Raw genomic sequence first — 19,664 nt, 5'->3', positions numbered from 1 at the left:
TCATTATGACTACAGGAGGTGTGGAGGGGCACCAGCAGTTTCGCAATTTAGTTGGCCTCTGAAGGAGTTGTGTGGATTTATTAGGTAAAAGAATACAAAAGGAGGAGGCACACAGTTTGTTGCTGACTCTGCATCTCCGAGGAAAATAAGAGAATACTGTGTGAGCTCTGAGTGGCGGTGTGAAAATGCGTCCCTGCAGGTATTGATGTTAAATTCATGAACACGGATGATATGGATCGTTATCACATTCAAGGATGAGGAGAAAGTCGGATGTGCTGGACTTTGAAGGTAACGCAGATAGATGGAAACTGGCCGATATTGCTGCTATAATCAGGGCGAAGATTAAACGGCGGCTCCGTGTCAGAGTTTGCACAAATCTGACTTTGAGAATTCAAGGCACAATTCCTTTGTTGCCTCCACTGCTGTCAACTCCAGACGAGGCGGGAGGCAGGGAGGCTTTGCATCTCATCCTCCCCAGAAATGTGATTCAACCAGTAAACTAAATGTACAGTTTCTACTGTGGTTTATCTATATTCACTTTTTCAATTCTGCTGAAAGGTTCAGAGTTCATTGGTGTGCATTCATTTGGGATTATTTATGCATTTATGCTCACGTGCGTCTGGTACATACTTGTCCACGCATACTTATGAGTGCAATTATGCATGTATGAATGTATGGGTGCATGCAGCGAGTGACTGGTCAGAGGGGGGATAGAGTTTGGATGATGGGGGATGGTGATGGGATGCATTCTGGGGGTGGAGTGGTGGGGGATGTGGTTAGGAACAGGAACAGGGTGGAGGAGGATCGTGATGCATGCTGGGTATGAGCAATAGCAGCGTTTTAAGATATTTACACCTGTTCTTTGAGGTTCAACTACAAGCAGCAGGCAGGTTGGATATAAGGTGACACTGGCATGACAAATAAGGAGCTGCGGCAAAGGTTTCCTCCTGCATATTTCATAACCGTGGTCTGTTGCACACATTCAGTCACTAAACTCTTGGGCTTGGCCTTGTGTTGTAAAATAATAAATTATTAATAAAAGTAGAATAAAAACAGGAGACCATCCATTCAACCATTTAGAAACATGTAAACAAATGCATACACACTTAATAGTCAACAAGAAACAAGCTGTGTAATTCCCGCACAGGATTTGCTGTGTGTACAAGCTAAATCCTCACCGCAATCTCCCCCTGTGCAGCATATGTTGTGCAGGTTTACACTTCACTGCGCACTACAATGTCTGTCCCTCTGTCTTTAAGCCGCCTCAGATGTAGAAATAGAAAGGGTTTACAGAAGCGACCCCTGAGAGTGACTTCAATAGTAACACATTAATTAAATATTGCCAGAGCGGCACAGAGTGCCGGAGAACCTCTTCTCCAAATCAAACAGGGTAAAAGTTGAACAAGTACTATGTTTAGCCAATCAGTGGTCCAACACTGCTGATGCAAGTGCAGAGACAAATCTCACTCGGCCTCATCCGCCTGCCCACGCAGATACAGCACACATGAGGAAAAGAAATGGACACCGTGTGAAGGCCACTCTCTAACATAATGGCAAGTAATGCTGGACTGTCATGATCATCAAATGGTGGGTTGACAGTAGTCTCAGCTTAAAAGGCTTTCAGCAGGAGTGTTTTCCCTCAAACCCTGTGTCAGAAGCTCTGCCTGATGGAAAAAACACAGGGGGTAATAAAACCTCTCTAACAATTTCCTATTTCATTCATAAAGGAAACACTGAGGAACTAAAGCCTCATAGAGTAAGGATTTTCTGCAAACATCAGGGGTGTGTGTGTGTGTGTGTGTGTGTGTATGTGAGAGAGAGAGAGAGGCAGTGACACATGAATGTTTTAGCAGCTAAGATGCTCCAAATTACGGGCTTTCTTTGGCATGCCCAAGGACTCGTCCTGCTGGCCTCAGAAACAGGGCGACAACGGCAAAACACCTCCAGAATAACACCAAGGAACCATGAGGTGTTGGTATACAACAGGTCTATGTGTGTGGGAGTTTGTGGGAGAAAGAGACTGAAACAAACAAAGACTGAGAGATGTATGAGGAGAGATACAGAGTATGTATGTGTGTGGGGAGGTGCAGGAATTCCTCCCGAGCCACAATTAACCACGAAACAACATTGCTGCATGGCAAACATGCAGGGCTTGGATTCAGCTTTGGCACAACTTCCCTGGTTTCAGCGCAAGCAGCCTTCCAAAATATAGGCCACAGGCTCGCATTCAGAAAGGAAACTGGAATGTTATCATTTCTGCGCAGAACAACACATCCAAAATACCTGTCAGAGCTTTGTGCTGTGCACTAAACTGACGCACCACGCAATCCGTCTCTCAGCCGGACAGATTGGAAAATGGTTCCATCAACCGTCATTTAAAAAAGCATGCTTGTTGAGCTAAATATACATATATATATATATATATATATGAAGTCCGCTGCACACACTCTGGGCCTAAGGCACACCCACACACATGCCTGATCTCCACTCAAAACGTGATTTTATTTGTGCCTCTTTGTTAACTCTGAAAGCTTTAATAGCTCCCTAAAAATAAGACACTGTCCTGCATAATGAGAGAATAGAGAAACCGCTAATAGGATAGCAAATCCACCATAAAAAAATTTCTAAATGATGAGAGGGCAGAGACCCATGGGAAATATGGGTGCCTTTTCAGGTTCATAACGTTTAACATTTTTAGCTTCGGCTTCAATACACATTCCAGTCATGAACAGACCATTAAGGGAAGCTTTCATGGCTGATGGGAGCAGTTCCAGCTATTGTCTCTATATGAAATTAATGATATAAAGAAATAGTATTTCATTTTAACCTTTTTCGTAGGTTAAAAAAAATTGTCAATAGTCTATGAGATTCAAATAATACAATAGGATGCTTTAAGGTTTTAGTACACATTTTCACAGTTAATTGCTCTTGGTGGTTGGCATTGGGAAGGGGGGAGGGGGGGTTGCAGTGACCTAATTAAGTTTTTATTATTTTGTTCTATTTTGATATTATTGTCACAGGTTATTACCATTTATGGTGATATTTGCATAACAGCCCAATCATCACAGGTGTTTTTATTCTCAGTTAACAGAGCTTCTATGTCTTCATTTCTCCACTGTTACACTTACTGCTCCCCGGGCGCCTGTCATTGGCAGCCCACTGCTCCCTATACATACAGGGATGGGTCAAATGCTGAGAATAATTTCCCCACTGTGGGACTAATAAAGGAATGTTTCTTCTGCTTCTTCTTCTTCACTTACGACAGTTTTCTTCATCACTGTTGTCTGAGCAGTCGTCATCGTCGTCGCACCTCCAGATGGTCGGTATACACCTTTTGTTGTTGCACTGAAACTGTCCATCCTCACACTCATCCGTTGCTGGAAGAAGAAGAAAAAACATGAGGGGAGAACAGCTCCAAGACGGATCAGCGAAACAAGCGGTACATCGCGGAGTAGTACCCGCTTGTAGTTCAACTGTAATTTGCAAATGAATGCCTAATTGATATTCAGCATTCATTCAGGTCAATTGGCTGAGGCGCTGGGAGCGTCATGATCCCCGTTTTCTTTCAGTTTTTGTTTATCTACTTTACCGTGATAATTAAAAGCTGTCATGGGAGGAGGGGGAGGAGGAGGAGGAGGAAACCGCAGCAGAATAGGCCCCGTGTCTGCCGGACATAATTCTCCACAACATAGAGACAAAGATTCAGTCTGGGCTACTACAGCTACCGCTGATGCAGTATGGACGCTCACAGCCGGGAAACACATGACAGATGCTGAACCCCGAATCAATTCATTCAGAGACCAAACTATCACACATTAAAATCAAACAAGTCATGTCCTTGCGTTATAACATAAAGAGAAGTTTGTCTTTTTTTATCCTCTTAGTAACAAACGCACACGCGCGTGTGAGTACCGGCAGCGCTTCCAATCTCTCACCTCCACATCCCCCCTCCATCACTCACCCACACACACACACACACACACACACACACACACACACACACGGTTTATATTTTATTTCATAAACGTCTCACACGCTGGGGGGGGGGAAAGCACACTGACCTTCCGAGAAATGAAGCCTCAGGAGAAGCGAATGAAAAAGTAGCAACGTCCTTATATCCGTCCACATTTCTGAAGGAGGTGATGGAGCTCATTCACATCCACTAAACAAAGCCCAAGAGCCGCTCTTGTTGTAACGCTGCGACGCTGCCGCCTGCCTCTCCGCTGTGAGACACCCCCTCCCTCCGCCTCACTGGCTGCCCAGTGCGTGACGACAGCGCGTGGGGCGGGGAGAAGAGTAGAATAGTATGGAATAGAATTGTTGGAGTATTTATATTTACTGTATTTTTCCTCCTTGAAATTGAAGAGAAAACGAGGTCCATGTCGAAGCTGTTCCGAAGCTTTCGATCAGTATGATAACAGCAGCTAAAGGAGCCTTCATTTGATGTTTAATGGTACTACTGTTTGAAGCTCCAAATTAGAATAGAATAGAGTAGAACAGAATAGAAAAAAAAAAAACAGACAGAGCAACAAGTAATTTATGCAGGCCACAAATACACATAAAAGTGCTGGGTTACTGTGGCGCAATGGATTTGTGCCAAGTATTATAAGTAATGTAAGTTTAAAATAACTCAATCACTAAATATTTAACTCAAGTATTGATTATTTGAATTCAATAGTAAACATGGCTGGGTATAATACTACCCTGATATTATGATATTCTTTATCTAATTTTATCCCCTACTGAAATTATATGAAATCTTTACATTCAAACAGACTCAGGCTTAAATTGCAACACATTTTATGTGTTACACTGTAGTGTGAGGATTGCAAATTGATATGCAGGTTAAGTGAAAATAAATAATAATAAAAAACGACTTACTTGCACATCTACAGCCCCCACCAAAGAGTGCCACCCAGATCTGAAACAACTTAGCTGTTAAACACTGGGATGATGAAGACAACATTAAGGTTCAAGCCATCGTCTCATCCCTATCCGAGCAACACAACCACAACCACAGTTAAAGACAATACAACCTTGCACGACACTATAGCACTGCAGTCAACACTGTGATGGAAATATTGTGAGACTGAAGAAGAAGCAGCAAGAGACTTTCACTGTCGTAGGCTGAAGGTTTATTGAATCTTGAATTCAAGGTGAACCGATCAACAGCGATTCAAGGGATACACAGGAATGTGGTCACAAATGCAATAGCCACCCTCAATTCTGAAGGTTACTGCTTTAAGGGGTATTTAACCTAGAAACAATTAATACCAAACATGGTATCTTCTCCTCTCAGCTACACTTGCATACAGTTGTCACTAAGCCTTAAATGCGGACATAAGCACACCTAATCAGAGGTCAGAATGCACGTTCTCCAGATCACAGGCAGAACAGTCAATCGGTAGGTCAGCATCCTCTGGAGATGCCTGGGGCCGAAGGCTCCGCTCTATCTACTTACAGAGTGTTGTTCTTCCAACAAGCCAAGGAGTGTGTATGTATGTTGACATTTTAAGTGTTGAACTCTCTTTCACCTCGTGTCCTGTGTCCTTGATGCAGTAACGCAAGAAGGGAGACAGGGAGCTGCTATCAATCCAAAGCCTTGTAGTCAGTCAGCCCAAAAGGGGGTATATGCTGTGCTTTCCAATACTACCATACTATTTAGAATGCCACAAACAGATTTAACGTGGCCCAATACATTGTATGTCAAAGTCAGTATGCCAAAAATACCAGGATGTCCTACTGCATCCGGTCGCATTTTGCGAACCAGCATGATTTTCTGGTTATTCTCAAGGGCTCTCTCAAAGACAGTATGCACACTTTCTGTAAGAGGGAATTACCCACAATTCATAGCATTCTGACGTTAAGGTTAACATTAAAGATTTAGAATGATTCATAAAACACATGAAAGCAGAGCAATGCAAGCATATAGGCTATATTACACACCAGGTTTACTCAGCAATCATTTCTTTTAACTTTGCTTATTGACACTTTTGACAAAAACAAGTAAATAGATTATTTGACAGTTAACTCTTGTCTCGTAAGGTAAGAGCCTGGAAGACATTCAAATTCAGGGAGTAAAACCTTCTCTTTTTTTAAACACAATTGTACATAACATGTTTTAGTGTCATCAAGGTAACGTGATATGTTGCTGCAAACTGCTGTCCCATTTGTGTTTATACCATTTCAAGCACTTGCAGCCTCTCACACTCCATTTACCAGGTGATGTCAGCTAAGTCCCTAAAGGTTCATAGTTAAGGACATTGGGATTGCGCTATACATGCAACAGTACTTTCTTGTCTGTACTAAAAGTAAAAAGAAAAAGTAAGCAAATCTGAACGTAAGACTGGGCCGTAAGAAAGATTAAGAACTGACAGTAGCACTTAATTAGCGTATGTGGCTTAGCAAAATAAGCATTCAATTTTCAATCAAAAGTAATGCATTTGAATGCAGCATTTATCCAGATAATCAGTAACGGCTACTAATACTTATCAAGAAAGTGCAACTGTGAGGGAATGTGTAAGCTAGGCCAACAAGTGTGTGAGCAAGAGTGAGAAAAACAGAAAGTGGGTCCTGGGGATGTCCATGTCACACCCACTGAGCCAGTGAAATCAATTTTGGATCATGACGGACGGGTAATAGTGGTACAGCGGAGTGGACCAGCAGGAGCAGATATGAAGGGATCAGGAGGTCAAGCAATTTTAGTGTCCCTGTGGTGTTATTGTGTTCCCTTTGGGTGGAGTAATTTAGAAAAGTAGCTAGCTAGAAGTCTACTCAGGGACTTGGCAGTGGATCCACACACATAACTAATTCTTAAATCCTTCATGAATCCTGATGAAGAGCAGAGGGAGGTGAAACTCATGGGACAATATGGCTTCAGTGAGGCAGAAACCAGCGCTCTGGGCCCCACCTGTTTTAGCATCGACACAAGTCTCTTGTACAGTACCGTATCCTGTTCAACAACCCCCTTATTAATATACCCCCCGTGCAATAATGTGAGGTGATTCTCATCTATATGCAAATGATGCTAAAGTGAACCGCAGGCTATACGGTTTCTCGGTGGCAGCAGCAACAGGAAAAATGTCCTCTGTACCTCTTCCATTAACCAAACTCCATTATTGCTCTTAATAAACACAATGAGGTAACACTCGTCCGCAGATAAAAGTGCATCGGTAGTATTTACAAAGCCTACTGGCTTCCAGCCAGAGCAAACAAAGCTGTCTTTCAAATCTAGGCCACGACCATTGCTGACAGCATAATCAGTCATTTTAATGGAGATAAGCTGAAGGATAACTTAATCTTCCTCCCGACCTCAACATATAGTAAAAACACACACAGACGCTGGCATACATATACACACGACACCGAGGAGAGGAAAAAAGAACAGTTGGGAGCCTGTTGTCATGGTTGCATGGCAACCATCCAGCAAGAATGAGGCAGTATGAACAGACCAAAAGATTAAAAAAACAGTTGGGAGTTTAGTCTTTAAATCTGTACATTAGAAATATAAAAAATGTGATATTTGCTCATTTCCAGACCCGGAAAAGCTAAAGCTAAAATATCCCAACACAGACAGCTACGATATTCTGCAGAAGTATCTTCGAGATAAAACCCTCAGTACTGCAAGCTATCAGACAAATGACATGATAATCACTAAGTCTTTAGTTTTTAGAGTCTCCTTAGGGTGTATGATCCCCATCATGCAATGTAGACTTACTATGAAACACGTACAGACCTAGTTGTTTATAGTAAGAGCTCACCTGCTGTAGATTTTGCACTTAAAAAGATAATCATAAAACGTAAATTACAGTATGCGTTATCATTTGTGCCCCATCTGCCTTGCTCAGGTGAAAATTAAAGCAACGGATAATTGATGTTGCCCAAGAAATGTTTTTGGTTTAGTTGCAAATCTGATTCTCACCCATCAGAGATAACACGCACTAAATTGGATTTACAGTCAATTTGCTGTGAGTAGTGAGTCGTGAGAAATGCTTTTAGCACACTGAGGATTAAGCAGGAGGCAGCATGTATCTGAGAGAGAGAGAGAGAGAGAGAGAGAGTGAGAGAGAGAGAGAGAGAGAGAGAGAGAGAGAGAGAGAGACTGTCAATCAACTGAAATATGCTACTAGAAAATATACAAGAGCAGATCTTGTTCTGGTCTCAGTGCCCAGTCCACTAGCACTTTTTATTTTACTCTCAAACATCCTGTGACTTGGATGGCTCCAAAATCCGGGAAGCTGCTCTTGTTCTGCCCTGTGACTGTTAAAGCCACTGTGGCAAATAGTAGCCTACCTACAAGAAAAACAAAAAGACCAAAAGGAAATCAAAGTAAAATGTTTCTATAGGTTGAAAACCTCTGCCCTCTAAAGAAATTCCAGAAATTGAGGAAACAGACCTATACATTTATTTCAATTAAAAATGAAACAAGACTATCAACAGTACCACTAGCAGCTTTGTGTTTTTGACACGGCGGTGCTTTGAGCTAAATGCAAATGTCATCATGCTAACATACTCACAATGCTAATATGCTAATGCTTAACAGGTCCAATAGTAGTCGATCACTCAAAACCACGTGTCAACCCGGCACAAGAGGACAAGTCAAGATATCACCAGCTCAGTAGTTTTGGGGACTGTAACTCTTGTTCAATATTTTAGGTATTGAGTTATAGTTGTGAAGAGGCAACTCTTGCTGAGCAGAGGTTTGTGTGTACTTCCTCACAAATTGATACACTGCAGATTAAATATATATTATCTTGTAGGGTACAGCACTCAAGGTTTTTCGACAGTCTGTTTACAGATCAGTTGCTTTACTGATATGAAGTCCCTTCATGACACATCTCAGCCCGAGTGACATCTGGTTAAACTAAGGCTATAAAAAAAAAAAATCAGGATTGGTAAGGTTTGTCTGTGTTTGCGTAGTGCGTCCATCTGTTGTCAGGGGCCTCAGATATTGGCAGCAGGTCCTCTCCATTTGTCACAGCATCCAGTCTGGATGATGTGCCCACATTTCCTCCACATTCTGGATTCAAGAGAGGCTTCCACCATCCTCACATACAGTCACATCAATCATGGAAATCAGCAGTTCCTTTTACCCGTGAGCAGCATTTCAGTAATTAGTGTGACTTCTATTCTGGCCACATTTCTTATTTAATGAACCTTTAGGGAACATTTGCTGAGCGTGCATACTGTTCCCCCCCAGCTGTTCTCTGCTCTGCATACACACAGCTGTAGTTACAGAGTCGCTATCCACCCATGGCCTCCGAGCACTGAAGCAATTAGGTTTCTGTACCTTGCTCAAGAACACCTCAACAGCTGCTTTTGAGAGATGAGAGAGACACGTTTGTTTCCTCCCACCTTTCACCAGCTGTTTGAGGGGAAACTGGAACAGCGATGCTCTGGTCACAAGCCCTGTTTGGCTAACCCAGCGGTCTGCAGCTATGAGATTAGTTCATCCTCTCTGGTTGATGTTGCACCTGTCAGTGAAATCAGCTGCTGGAGTGTCGGGCCAGAATGAGAAACTGTTCACACAAATCTCTCTCTATGAGACATTCTTGGACACCAATTTGTCAGAAAGCAAAGAGCGAACTGCTGCAGTTTCTGCTCAACACGCAGCCCTCTTCTTTAATCTTAACCAGAACAAACAATCACTTTTTTAAGCCGCAAAGCAGAATTTTATCCTTCCTCCACACACCCAGTTTAAAACCAAATGTGTAAAAACATATTGAATTTTATTGTTGATGAGCTTCTTAAATAAGTGATATTGAAAGATGTATTTAAGCTTTGTATATATTCACAGTGTAGGTATCAAACATGAATACAAGAAATGCATAAAATAATTTGCTTAAGATAAAAAAAGAGGATTTTTGAGAGTCTTCAGTGTCTATCTGAACATACAGGAAACTGAAGGTGGGAAGTCTTATGCCATCTACACAGCGGTGGAATGCAATTATAGTTACTCAATTACTGTACTTAAGTGCAATTTTGAATTTCTAAAAATGTGTGTTTTTTACTATACATTATGCCACTACTACTCTTGGCCACATTTAGATGTTAACGGCATTTTTTTTTACTGTATCATTTAATTAAATAAAAGGTCTGAGTACTTCTTCAAGCACTGCATGTACTGTACAACTGTACAGGTTGCAGTCTAAACCTAGATGCTGCTGCCCTCTACAGGTTGATCTTTTGATCAACACTCGTTTTCTATAGGAATACAGATGTTTTACACAACTGTACTGTTGAGGCAATATTTAGATAAATGGTTGTATTTATGAACAAAAAAAATATTTTATAGATCCCTGGTCCAATTAAATGAATAAAGTCAATATTGTTTTACTCAAATATGTGTCTTACGGTCAACTTTACAGTTTATTGTCTTACAGTGACAATAAATTAAAAAAACATGTCGGTGTCCAAACACATTTATTCACACATCTGTGTCTTCCATGTGTTTCTCAATTTTCTACATCCAGTGAGCCCTTCTGGAGTCCCTCCCAGAATGCAACAGGCATCGACAAGACTAACAGCTAAACATACACATTTATCAGCTGTTCACTGATGAAGTCGCCTAGCAACTGATGGTGCAGCAAAGGTGAAGGCAATGATTTGTAACAATCACAAATAATAGACATTTTTATAGTACACCAATATGTCCTTCCTTATGTCTTGATTTGAGTGTCAAAATAACATGGTTACTTGTTGCTACCTTGTGGTTGATGGGAGTCACTGTAACTCCATTGGATTCACTTATTTCCTTTCCTATAAAAAGTAACCGGTACTTAAGCAAAATAATTGGCTGGATGGATTGATGGTCACCCACCCAACAAACCCCATTCCAGCACTCATTCATATGGTCATTGTAAGAAATGGTGTCCTTGAGGGTTTAAGATCCGGCTCATACACAGGAAATGCAAACATTTCATCCAGACTTACGGCACAAAGTCATTCCAATGAAGTCGTCTGTGTGAAATACTGTAGAAAAAGAGGTGCAAGCCATTTTCCAATAATACAATTTATTGTAACACTAAAAATCAGATAGAACAGCAGCAATTGCAAAACAATCTCTGATAATGTAGACTGTCAAGGACCAACTGCAGGCAGAAAACAGTGTCAGCACTTTGTAAAACCAACATCCGTCCGTCCGCCCTTCTACCTTTCCATTCTACCATTTGTTCATAAATGTTATTCCTTTATCTTCTTTCTTTTTCTCATTTAAACAAAGTAAAAATGTGGATAAATTGTTTATAGTGTCACATTTGGCTTTGGTTGATATTTGGTTGATATTCAAAGGCTCAAAGGAAGAATTGCACACATATCATGAAGTGATCACATCACCATTCATGACACTGAAGTAATGGTACTGAGTTTGATTAGTTCAGTAATAAGTTCACTCTGTTTGCATGGTTTCAGTTTAGTACAGAACTAAGCATGGGTTATAATGTCACAGGAACAGGTGAGGCGTTTAATGTCTTTCAGTAAGCTGTTAACTGGATGTAATATACTCTTATATCACAGCTGAGCTGACAGGCGCCTCCAGGCACCAGAGAGGGTCTTTGTTTATATGTGGTGAACACCTCAACGTCCTCATATAACACATGGGGACTGCATGTTACATTTACATCTCAAAATCTGAATTTGATCATCTCAAAATCTAAAAGAGTAGCCTCAACTAAAGAGAATGTATTGGAAATGTAACTATCACATAAATATGTGCAGTTAAACATATGGACATTGCAATTAAAGTCCTCTTCATTGCTAGTACTTTGTAGCACAATTTGTATACTGTAAAAGAAATTAGGCACAAACTTGACTTGTATTAATTGTGGGTGTCTTGTAGATATTGTAGCTGCTCTCAGCTGTAATTAACTGGAGACCGGCCAAGTTTTCCCATTCTTTGTTCAGCAGCTTATAAAACTTCTCTAACCTGTTGGTTGTTCATCTAACCACACAAACAATTTTATGTATTTTTCTGTTGTTGCTTGCGAACAAAGGTAACAAGGAGGCACCCTCAAGCAACACAAAGTCAATACACAATGATCAATTATTTTCTCCTTCGGTGCAGGCAGAACTTATATGCACACTCAGTTTGGCAATTTTTGGTTACCTCATTGTGCTCATTGTGATATGTGTACCCTTTGCCAAAATGACGAGGATCGAATGTAGTGTTAAATGTCACATGCTTGTGCAGTAATATAATGTGTAATGTTTGTTTTGAGGTCACTCACCTCTGTGTCCTGTCCATGGTGTTCAGGTTACTAAAAGCGTTCCCTGAGTATCTGAGCGCCCATTTGTTTAAGTTCTGGGAGATGCCATGTAGTAATTGGTGTAGGGGTGTTAGTGTGCTTTAACCTGTAGTGTAGGTTTTGTATGATTCTAGTGTAATGTGTATGATCTGAATCTGTAGTTTAAGATTAAGCAGATTATTGACATTAGTGCAGTGGAAATGGCTTTCAATATATTTGTTGTGGTTTGTGTAGTTTTGATGTCAGGTCGGGGACAGATCCCCCTCTACTATGGTTATGTTGCATGTGGCAGGATAAAGCATGCTGCTGTCAGGACCACATGCTGCACGTGACCCAAGGAGAGTTAAAAGAGGAGATGTGTGCGTCAGATAATTGGAGTACAACACATGTGCAGTAAAGTCTGGTGCACGAGTGTACCACAAAAGTTCTGTCTATTCTGAGCCTGAACCTGAGCGGACACCATCCCTTTAATTCTAGCGCCATCTGCTGTAACTCTCCCAACATCGCAGCCGTCATTCAATTGGCCTTGCCATTGTCCATAGGCCCAATGCCAATGTCCCCCTAAAGTCTCAAACCCTCAACCTTCAACGATTTACTGACGTCACCTGGTAAGTGGTTGAGTGTGAGAGACAGTGAGGGCTTGAGATGGTGTAAATACGAATGGGACAGCACTTTGCTGCAACATATCACGTTACCATGAAAGCGACAAAAAATATGATGTACAATTGTGGGTATTTATTTTGTATTATTTACCCCCTGATTTGAACGTCTTTCAGACTCTTTTTCCTCACAAAATCTATTTACTCATTTCTGTCAAAACAGCTTCGATGACAAAATCAAATATTTGATGAATAAATATTCTCTGATTTCATGTTGTTGTTTTTTTGTTCCATCTTTAACCCTTAATGTTTCTGTGTAAATTGAATATGATAGGCTGAACGTTCTCTTTGTTTACCTTTTTTTTACATCTCCATGCGTCCACTGGTTACCCCGTGTTTAACGTCACATTGCAATGATTTGTGGGTAATTCCCTTGGGCAAAGTCTGCATCTAATGCTGACTTACGGAAAGTGTTCATAAAGGGCTCAAAATATCTGCCAGAGAGCCCTCAAACACTCAACGATTTGACAGTGGGACAGCCCTAAACCCTCACGGACTTTGCGGGAGCGCGCCTCAAATTCTGTGAGTCCGTAAGGGTGGAGATTGGGATTGGGCCACCGTGTGTGATGTGGAGCGTATGACCGCCATTGTTGTAAGTGTTCATTGTTAGTGAACTTAACACCTGGTTGGTCTGCACCAAACCTCTGCATCAAGCCTCCTGCTTTCAAACAGCTGTCAATCACAGCTTTCTTACTTTCTTACACAAAAGTTTAGGTGTACTAGAACATTAACAATGGTCCATTCCATTTAGTCCATTTAGCAAGCCAGTATTTATGATAACAAGACCCTGGCACTAGAACAACAAAACAGAATGCTGCCCTTATTACTGTAATCATATTAGCGGCATCTGTGTTTGAAAAGTCAAATTTCCACTGTAAGAAAGGCCTATTGAACAGTGCTTATCCAAGAAAATTGATGAGTTATAATCCAAATCCAAGAAGCTGTAGCCTATTAGCTTTTCATGGTTCAGGGGAGGAAATGTGACTAAAGAAAGCAGGTAAAGTCATGTTTGGTTTTTACAAATTCAGAGCATTAATAAAGCAGCAAACAACTATTAACCTTCCTGGCTATGGTAAAAAAAAAAATCTGCCTACCAACACCTCTAAAGCTTACTGATTAAAATGTATGTCAGCTATTTCCAGGACCTCTCACATCGGAACAGGAAAAGCCCGCCCTCCCAAAAAAAATGTATTAACGGGTAAAAAAAACAGGAAGATCCCTTAGGGACAGCAACATTAGCCTACTGGAAGACACAGATCAGCAGGCCTTTGTCAGTGAGCGTCTCATTGAGGACAGGCAGCATTCACTGTGGCCTAGCTAAGGGGCTCAACATAGTGTGTGAATGACGCTATCGTTAGGATCACAGAAACCCCATTATCACTACTCACTGACATCACTCAGCCCTCCACAACAGCAATGCAACACCCTATCCACAGCTCACACACACCCCCGCCCGTCTCCTGCAGCACCGTCATTGTGTACGCCGGTCAGCCCATTGTCTGTGTGGGGGATTGGTGGACAATGTCGCCAATCTCTGTCCGAACCATGATCCAACACTTCTATTGTGACCTGTCTTTTTCCCACTTAACCAGACAAGATGGTATTCCCGTGTGATGAGAGGGTGGGTGGGTGGGGGGTCCTCTGTTCTGCCTGGCACTGGGGGAGAGAATGTGAAGTGGCACAGATTAGCAAATTTGTGACGCTATTACAGTCACAGTGACGATCATGAGTAGACACTTGGACAGGCTACTTACACAACACCCAGCCGGGATGTCAACAACATCATCACTTCTCTACTTACAGTGAGTATTACAGTGGAAATCCCTGCTTCTCTGTGGCTGGGGTCTTAACTGTTTTTCTGCCTCCAGTGTGAAGTCAAGATAATTCTACCATCTACACTGAGAAGAGTTTCATACCCGACAACAGCTTGAGCAAATTAAGTTTACTGCTCCACCATTGGAAAACCTTCCTTGAAGCCGGATATACGTGAAACATCATCTCTTCTAGAGAATGAAGCAACAGAATCAAACAACTGTCGGATCTTTGAAACCAACTATCGTGATTCTTTGACTGAAATTGTGTGATGGGATGCAGAAGGATGGACAGCAACATTTGACACTCATACAACAACAACAAGTGAGTTTTCACAGAAGCTGAGATAATACAGTTATATAGTTGTGGTGAATAGAAAATCATCTTTTTCTGCACATTCTTGCAAGGTGTCAGTCTGGTTTTGGGCTGGCTGAGCTGTGACCACTGCCATGCCTGACATGCAGACCTTTTACCAGCCCCGCCACACCATCCTTCACCCCCCAGGTCTCTACCTGGACCCCACTCTGATGCAGCGACGTGTCCTGGAAGATCAAGTGGAGCTGTGGTGGTTCAGAGAGCCACGCCACTCCCTGTTGTGCTACTGTGCCTCTGTGGCCCTCATACTGGGGCTTGGCCTCGGAGGCGTGGGCCTCCTCTCCACCACCAGCAGCCTGTCCGGGGAGTGGCGCCTCGGAGTGGGCACTACCCTCTGCCTCTTAGCCCTGGCTGTTCTGCTCAAGCAGCTTCTCAGCTCTGCCATCCAGGACATGAACTGTGTGCGCAGCTGGCGTAGGATCGACCAGCTGAAGAGCGGCGGCAGGGCTGACCCGGCCCTGATGTTAGCCGTGGGGCTGGCAGTGATGCTCTGTGGGACGGTGCTTCTCTGTGTGGCCACAATCGGCAGCCAACGTCATGACGGCAAGCAGATGTTGGTGTCCAGCCTGGTGCTGATGGCTGCTGGGACAGGCATGTCTCTAGCTGTAGTGGGCTACGGCGTGATCATCTACCTCAGAAGAAGAAGGGAGCAGAGGAGGAGGATGATGCTGAGAATGAGCAGAGCGAGGAGGCTGGGCGGTCAAACTGTCAGGGTATTCAGTGTCTCAGGAGGACAGATGAGTCAGGCCAGGAGAGAGACATCCTCCAGCAGGACCAACCTGATCTGAATGGACTAAATGAGCAAAATCACTCAGAGGAAAAGGATCAAAGAGCCTGTGAAATGAAAGGTTTTTATTAAATGTGTCTAGCAGCTGTAAAACATTTCAAACAAAGAGATGAATTCAGGAGAGCATAAGTAGCCTTAGTCTTCGGCTCCTCAGCTGTGTGGACATTTTTTTTGTTTCCATTTGCATAAAAATGACTACTGTTAAACATCAGCAATGAGTACTTCAAAATAGTTTGTAAATGAAAGACAGATTGCTGCACCGCATATTTTCAACAATGACTCAATCATTCATTGATGCACACATCTTATGCATGTCTTTTACTGTCTAAATACACCATTGTGATACAATTATGATTGAAAAAAAAAAGACTCAGTAAGTGTTCAAATCAAATCAAATCATCACTGTTCAAAAAGAGGAAAGACACTCTTCTGGCAAACAGTTAACAAGCCTTTAATCAGGTAGCGCTGCGTATCCTAACATGTTGTCTGTGCATGAAATAACAATCTGATTCAAGGCTTTTGAAGTTTTGTGTACCATACTATTTAAATGTGCTCATTTTGGACACAAGTCCAATCATAATCGCAACTTCATTTTCAAGCAGCTGAGGCTCATTCAGTTTTCACGTTCATCATATCTACACAGCACTTTCAGCGGTTCCCAAACTGTGGGTCAGGACCCCTTCATGACTCGACATAATGTTAGAGGCCACAAAATGATTAATAGGGACAGGAAAAAGAAAAGTTATGATTCACAAATGTGTTCCATCTCTCTCTCTCTCTCTCTCTCTCTCTCTCTCTCTCTCTTACTCTTCTTTTTTCTTCTTTTCTTCTAAATGAAACAATATGGAACTTGTTTTTAGGGGAACTTACTCTTCATAGTTCATAGATGTTCAAATAGAAGGTGTAAGAGGTTGCATGTAAGACAGTGATTCATTTCAAGAAGTAGACAGTCACCCTATAGTGAACTGAAGATCATCGTCGCTGTCTTCCTCCTCATCCTCTTCCTCTATCTCTCTCTCTGCCCTTTCTTTCTCACTGGCCTGGATGTAGTTATCCTCGATGAAGCCATCGTCATCGTCATCCAGCCCTCTTGAAGTGCCTCCAACCACTCCAATTCTACCCAACGCATTGTTAGGGAAGGGCGGCTCGTCCTGGCCATACTGGCTGACCCCGTCGGCCTCCTGGAGCAGGGAGTGTCTGTAGCTGGCCAAGAAGCGATGGAAGAGACGAAACTTGACAGTCATCACGATGAGGAGTGAGATGGTGAGGACTGTGCCCAGTCCTGCAACCAGATAGGACCACTCCAGCGACTTCGTGCTCTCCTCTGTATCGGCTGCCCCTGGGTACGCAGCAGTAAAAATAGACTTTATAGCATCTATATGTAGCTATAAAGACAGCGAGGTCAACACCAGTGCATTCACACATGCTTCCTGTAAATATGGTGTTATAGAGTTCAAAGTTCCTCTAACACACCTGGTTGTAAATAGTTATAGATGATGGTAAAGTTTGTAACTTACTTTGAATTCCAGAAACGTTTCTGTTGGGGTGATCTAATTCCATCAGAAGATGCCTCTGAGCGCCTTTGTGTCCCCCAACATCTGATATAGTAGCCTGATGTGCTTCTCTGATAAAAGCTCCACAAAGAAAAAACACCGCAAAGAGGATGCAGCTCCACGGGCCCATCTCTGCGTCCTGAGGTGAAATCAAATCATGAAGTGGTTACATCTACTGAGGATCATGACATGGTACCATTTACCATTTAAAGGTGGGGCGGCCTACAAGAAAAGCCCCTTTTGTGATGCCACCCCAAAGAAAACACTATGCAGGGAAACGCAAAGAGGAAGATATGCGCTAAAAAGGCCGTAATTGATACTCACTTGGTTTGAACTCAAGAAAGCATCTTTACGCAGAATAAAGAGGTGATTTCATCCCCCATCACTTGTATTGCATAAGGAAGGGATCTTTTTGGCAGTCATTGTGGAGAGAAGTAACAATCAGAGCAACCAATAACTCTTTCAATGTACATAAAGGTATTGTCAGTATTGTTTGAAGACGGACTTTGAATTAGTGTATTGGTAATGTTTGGCTGATGAGACATCCTGACACCTGAAGTTTTATATTTCATGGCCAATAAAGTTTTAACCATGTGTCATGCGACTATCAATACATTTAAAACTGACGCTGGACTATTAGAGGGTAAGATAATCTGAATGCTCAAAGCACGTTCTGATTTGATTGGACATTTTGGAGATCTACATTGTTAGATACAATCTTTTCTGTTTTATATTTCCTTTCATACGATTTGATTCAATTTACACTGTTGAACACATTTGATTTTGAAGATTTGATTAGACTTTAGTTACCTTCTACATCAGGGGTGTTCAGAACTTTTTGATTGTGGGCCATATACAAAACAATATAAGGAGTCACACACTAAACAACACTGCAAGAAAATCTGTGTTTTTAGACCAGAATGACCAACCAAATGAGTTAATTATTAATTAAAGATTAATTTTCTATCAAATGAACTACCCAAAACTACTAAACAGTTCAACGTTTAACATGACAGTAGTTTATTTGTGTGCTATTTTTGTATCTGCTGTTTCTAAATTTGATTATATTATGATGTTTTGTGTAAATCTGTAAATAAGTAAAGTTAAAACAAGCAGAAATGACCAAATACTAAGTGGCCTAAGCACCCACTTAAAAGATTACGATGCAAATGTGAATGTAAGATGTAAATCTATACGTTTAATATTAAGATGTAACAAACACAGTTGGTTTCTGTGCCAAGAGCTTAAGACGGAGAAAAATTCTAGTTTATTTTATAAAATTGGGGAGCAGGCCGCTGTTGGCCAGTTGGCCGTGGTTTGAACCCCCAGATCTACATAATGATACACAAACATTGTTGACATCATCATCAATGATCGCAACCCTTTGTTTTGGGTCATCATAACCCTGAAATATCAGAGTAAAAGAGTTTAAAAAAAGCTGATGAATCCATAATCCATGAGCAGGTGCCTTCAACCAGTAAATAAAACAGATTAGCATGAACAAAAACATTCATCTTTGTGTTTCAGTATATTCCCCTTTCACACAGAAACTGTCACATGGTTTTAGGGAGCGGATTTTCAGGTATGGAGCAATGTCCATGATTATAGTCCTGAACTGCTTACTAATTAACTTTAGACATAGCATCAATAGACCTATGTTGTACAGAGGACAATCCCAATTCCAGAGAGCAGAAATACAGCACATCCATGCTACGTAGTTTGGCTGAATGTATTTAATTTGAGGCAGCAGTACACTGGTAAAATAAAAAATGTATCTGGTGATGCATGTCAGCACACGGTAGCTGTGCCTCAGTCAATCATTAGTCGTATGACCAAAAACAGACCCAATAATGTCTCACCTACAGCACAGTAGCACACACACTGTCAATCTACACAATCTAACAACAACATACACACACACAAAGTCTAAAAAGACTTACCTGTATCAAAATATGACAACTGACAGAGCAGGAGTACTGCGTCACCTCGACCTGACTTTTAACTGCTGTTTTTGTCTTCCTCTACTGACAATATAAAGAGACTTGCTGAGCAAAGGTTGCAGGACATACCATAATACCACCCTTCCTGTAACAAGCCCTTAACACAGAGATGTTAATGAGTGACTTTATTAGGTTTTCCTCCATTTCTCCTCCCTATTGCTTTTTTCTGAGGAGTGAATGCAAAAATTGTGAGTGAAACCATAAGGCGCTTGATATTTCTACAATTTACTCTTTCA

At 41.7% G+C, this 19,664-nt stretch overlaps 3 protein-coding genes across 8 annotated transcripts in view; 1 reads left to right on the top strand and 2 right to left on the bottom strand.

Annotated features, from left to right (window-relative positions):
- Positions 1 to 4,216, bottom strand: part of LOC116387817 (low-density lipoprotein receptor-related protein 8-like) — a 65,293-nt gene extending 61,077 nt beyond the window's left edge. For 3 of the 5 annotated variants that reach the window (XM_031855228.1, XM_031855230.1, XM_031855233.1), the window contains exon 1: positions 3,261 to 4,013. In XM_031855228.1, the coding sequence (XP_031711088.1) occupies positions 3,261 to 3,516 (256 nt within the window). In that variant the 5' untranslated portion in view covers positions 3,517 to 4,013. Of the gene's footprint in view, positions 1 to 3,260; positions 4,015 to 4,061 lie in introns of those variants that run through there. The other 2 variants (XM_031855231.1, XM_031855229.1) reach the window with 2 other exon arrangements.
- A 10,306-nt stretch (positions 4,217 to 14,522) lies between these two features.
- On the top strand, positions 14,523 to 19,645 carry tmem125b (transmembrane protein 125b). 2 transcript variants are annotated; one of them, XM_031855370.1, is made up of 2 exons: positions 14,523 to 14,703; positions 14,770 to 19,645. In XM_031855370.1, the coding sequence occupies exon 2, from the start codon at positions 15,163 to 15,165 to the stop codon at positions 15,874 to 15,876; it is 714 nt and encodes a 237-aa protein (XP_031711230.1). In that variant the 5' UTR covers positions 14,523 to 14,703; positions 14,770 to 15,162; the 3' UTR covers positions 15,877 to 19,645. The 2 variants fall into 2 exon arrangements, with proteins under 2 accessions (XP_031711230.1, XP_031711231.1); XM_031855371.1 differs by having other exon boundaries at positions 14,523 to 15,037; positions 15,121 to 19,645.
- Positions 15,926 to 19,473, bottom strand: LOC116387914 (leucine-rich repeat-containing protein 19-like). The gene is made up of 3 exons (XM_031855372.1): positions 19,369 to 19,473; positions 17,393 to 17,567; positions 15,926 to 17,214 (listed from the first exon to the last, which is right to left on the bottom strand). Exons 2-3 carry the CDS (start codon positions 17,556 to 17,558, stop codon positions 16,826 to 16,828), a joined length of 555 nt encoding a protein of 184 aa, XP_031711232.1. The 5' UTR covers positions 17,559 to 17,567; positions 19,369 to 19,473; the 3' UTR covers positions 15,926 to 16,825.
- Positions 19,646 to 19,664: the final 19 nt, after the last annotated feature.

Source organism: Anarrhichthys ocellatus, unplaced genomic scaffold, assembly GCF_004355925.1.
Source record: "Anarrhichthys ocellatus isolate YVR2014 unplaced genomic scaffold, GSC_Weel_1.0 scaffold15, whole genome shotgun sequence".
Classification (NCBI taxonomy): domain Eukaryota; kingdom Metazoa; phylum Chordata; class Actinopteri; order Perciformes; family Anarhichadidae; genus Anarrhichthys; species Anarrhichthys ocellatus.
Note: the sequence above shows the minus strand (reverse complement) of the source record. Positions and strands in the feature narration are given on the sequence as shown.

Coding starts and splice junctions, on each gene's coding strand:
- tmem125b (XM_031855370.1), top strand. CDS start 15,163: ATGCCTGACATGCAGACCTTTTACCAGCCCCGCCACACCATCCTTCAC.
- LOC116387914 (XM_031855372.1), bottom strand. CDS start 17,558: ATGGGCCCGTGGAGCTGCATCCTCTTTGCGGTGTTTTTTCTTTGTGGA. Junction 17,215..17,392: donor AAACGTTTCTGGAATTCAAA/GTAAGTTACAAA, acceptor CTGCGTACCCAG/GGGCAGCCGATACAGAGGAG.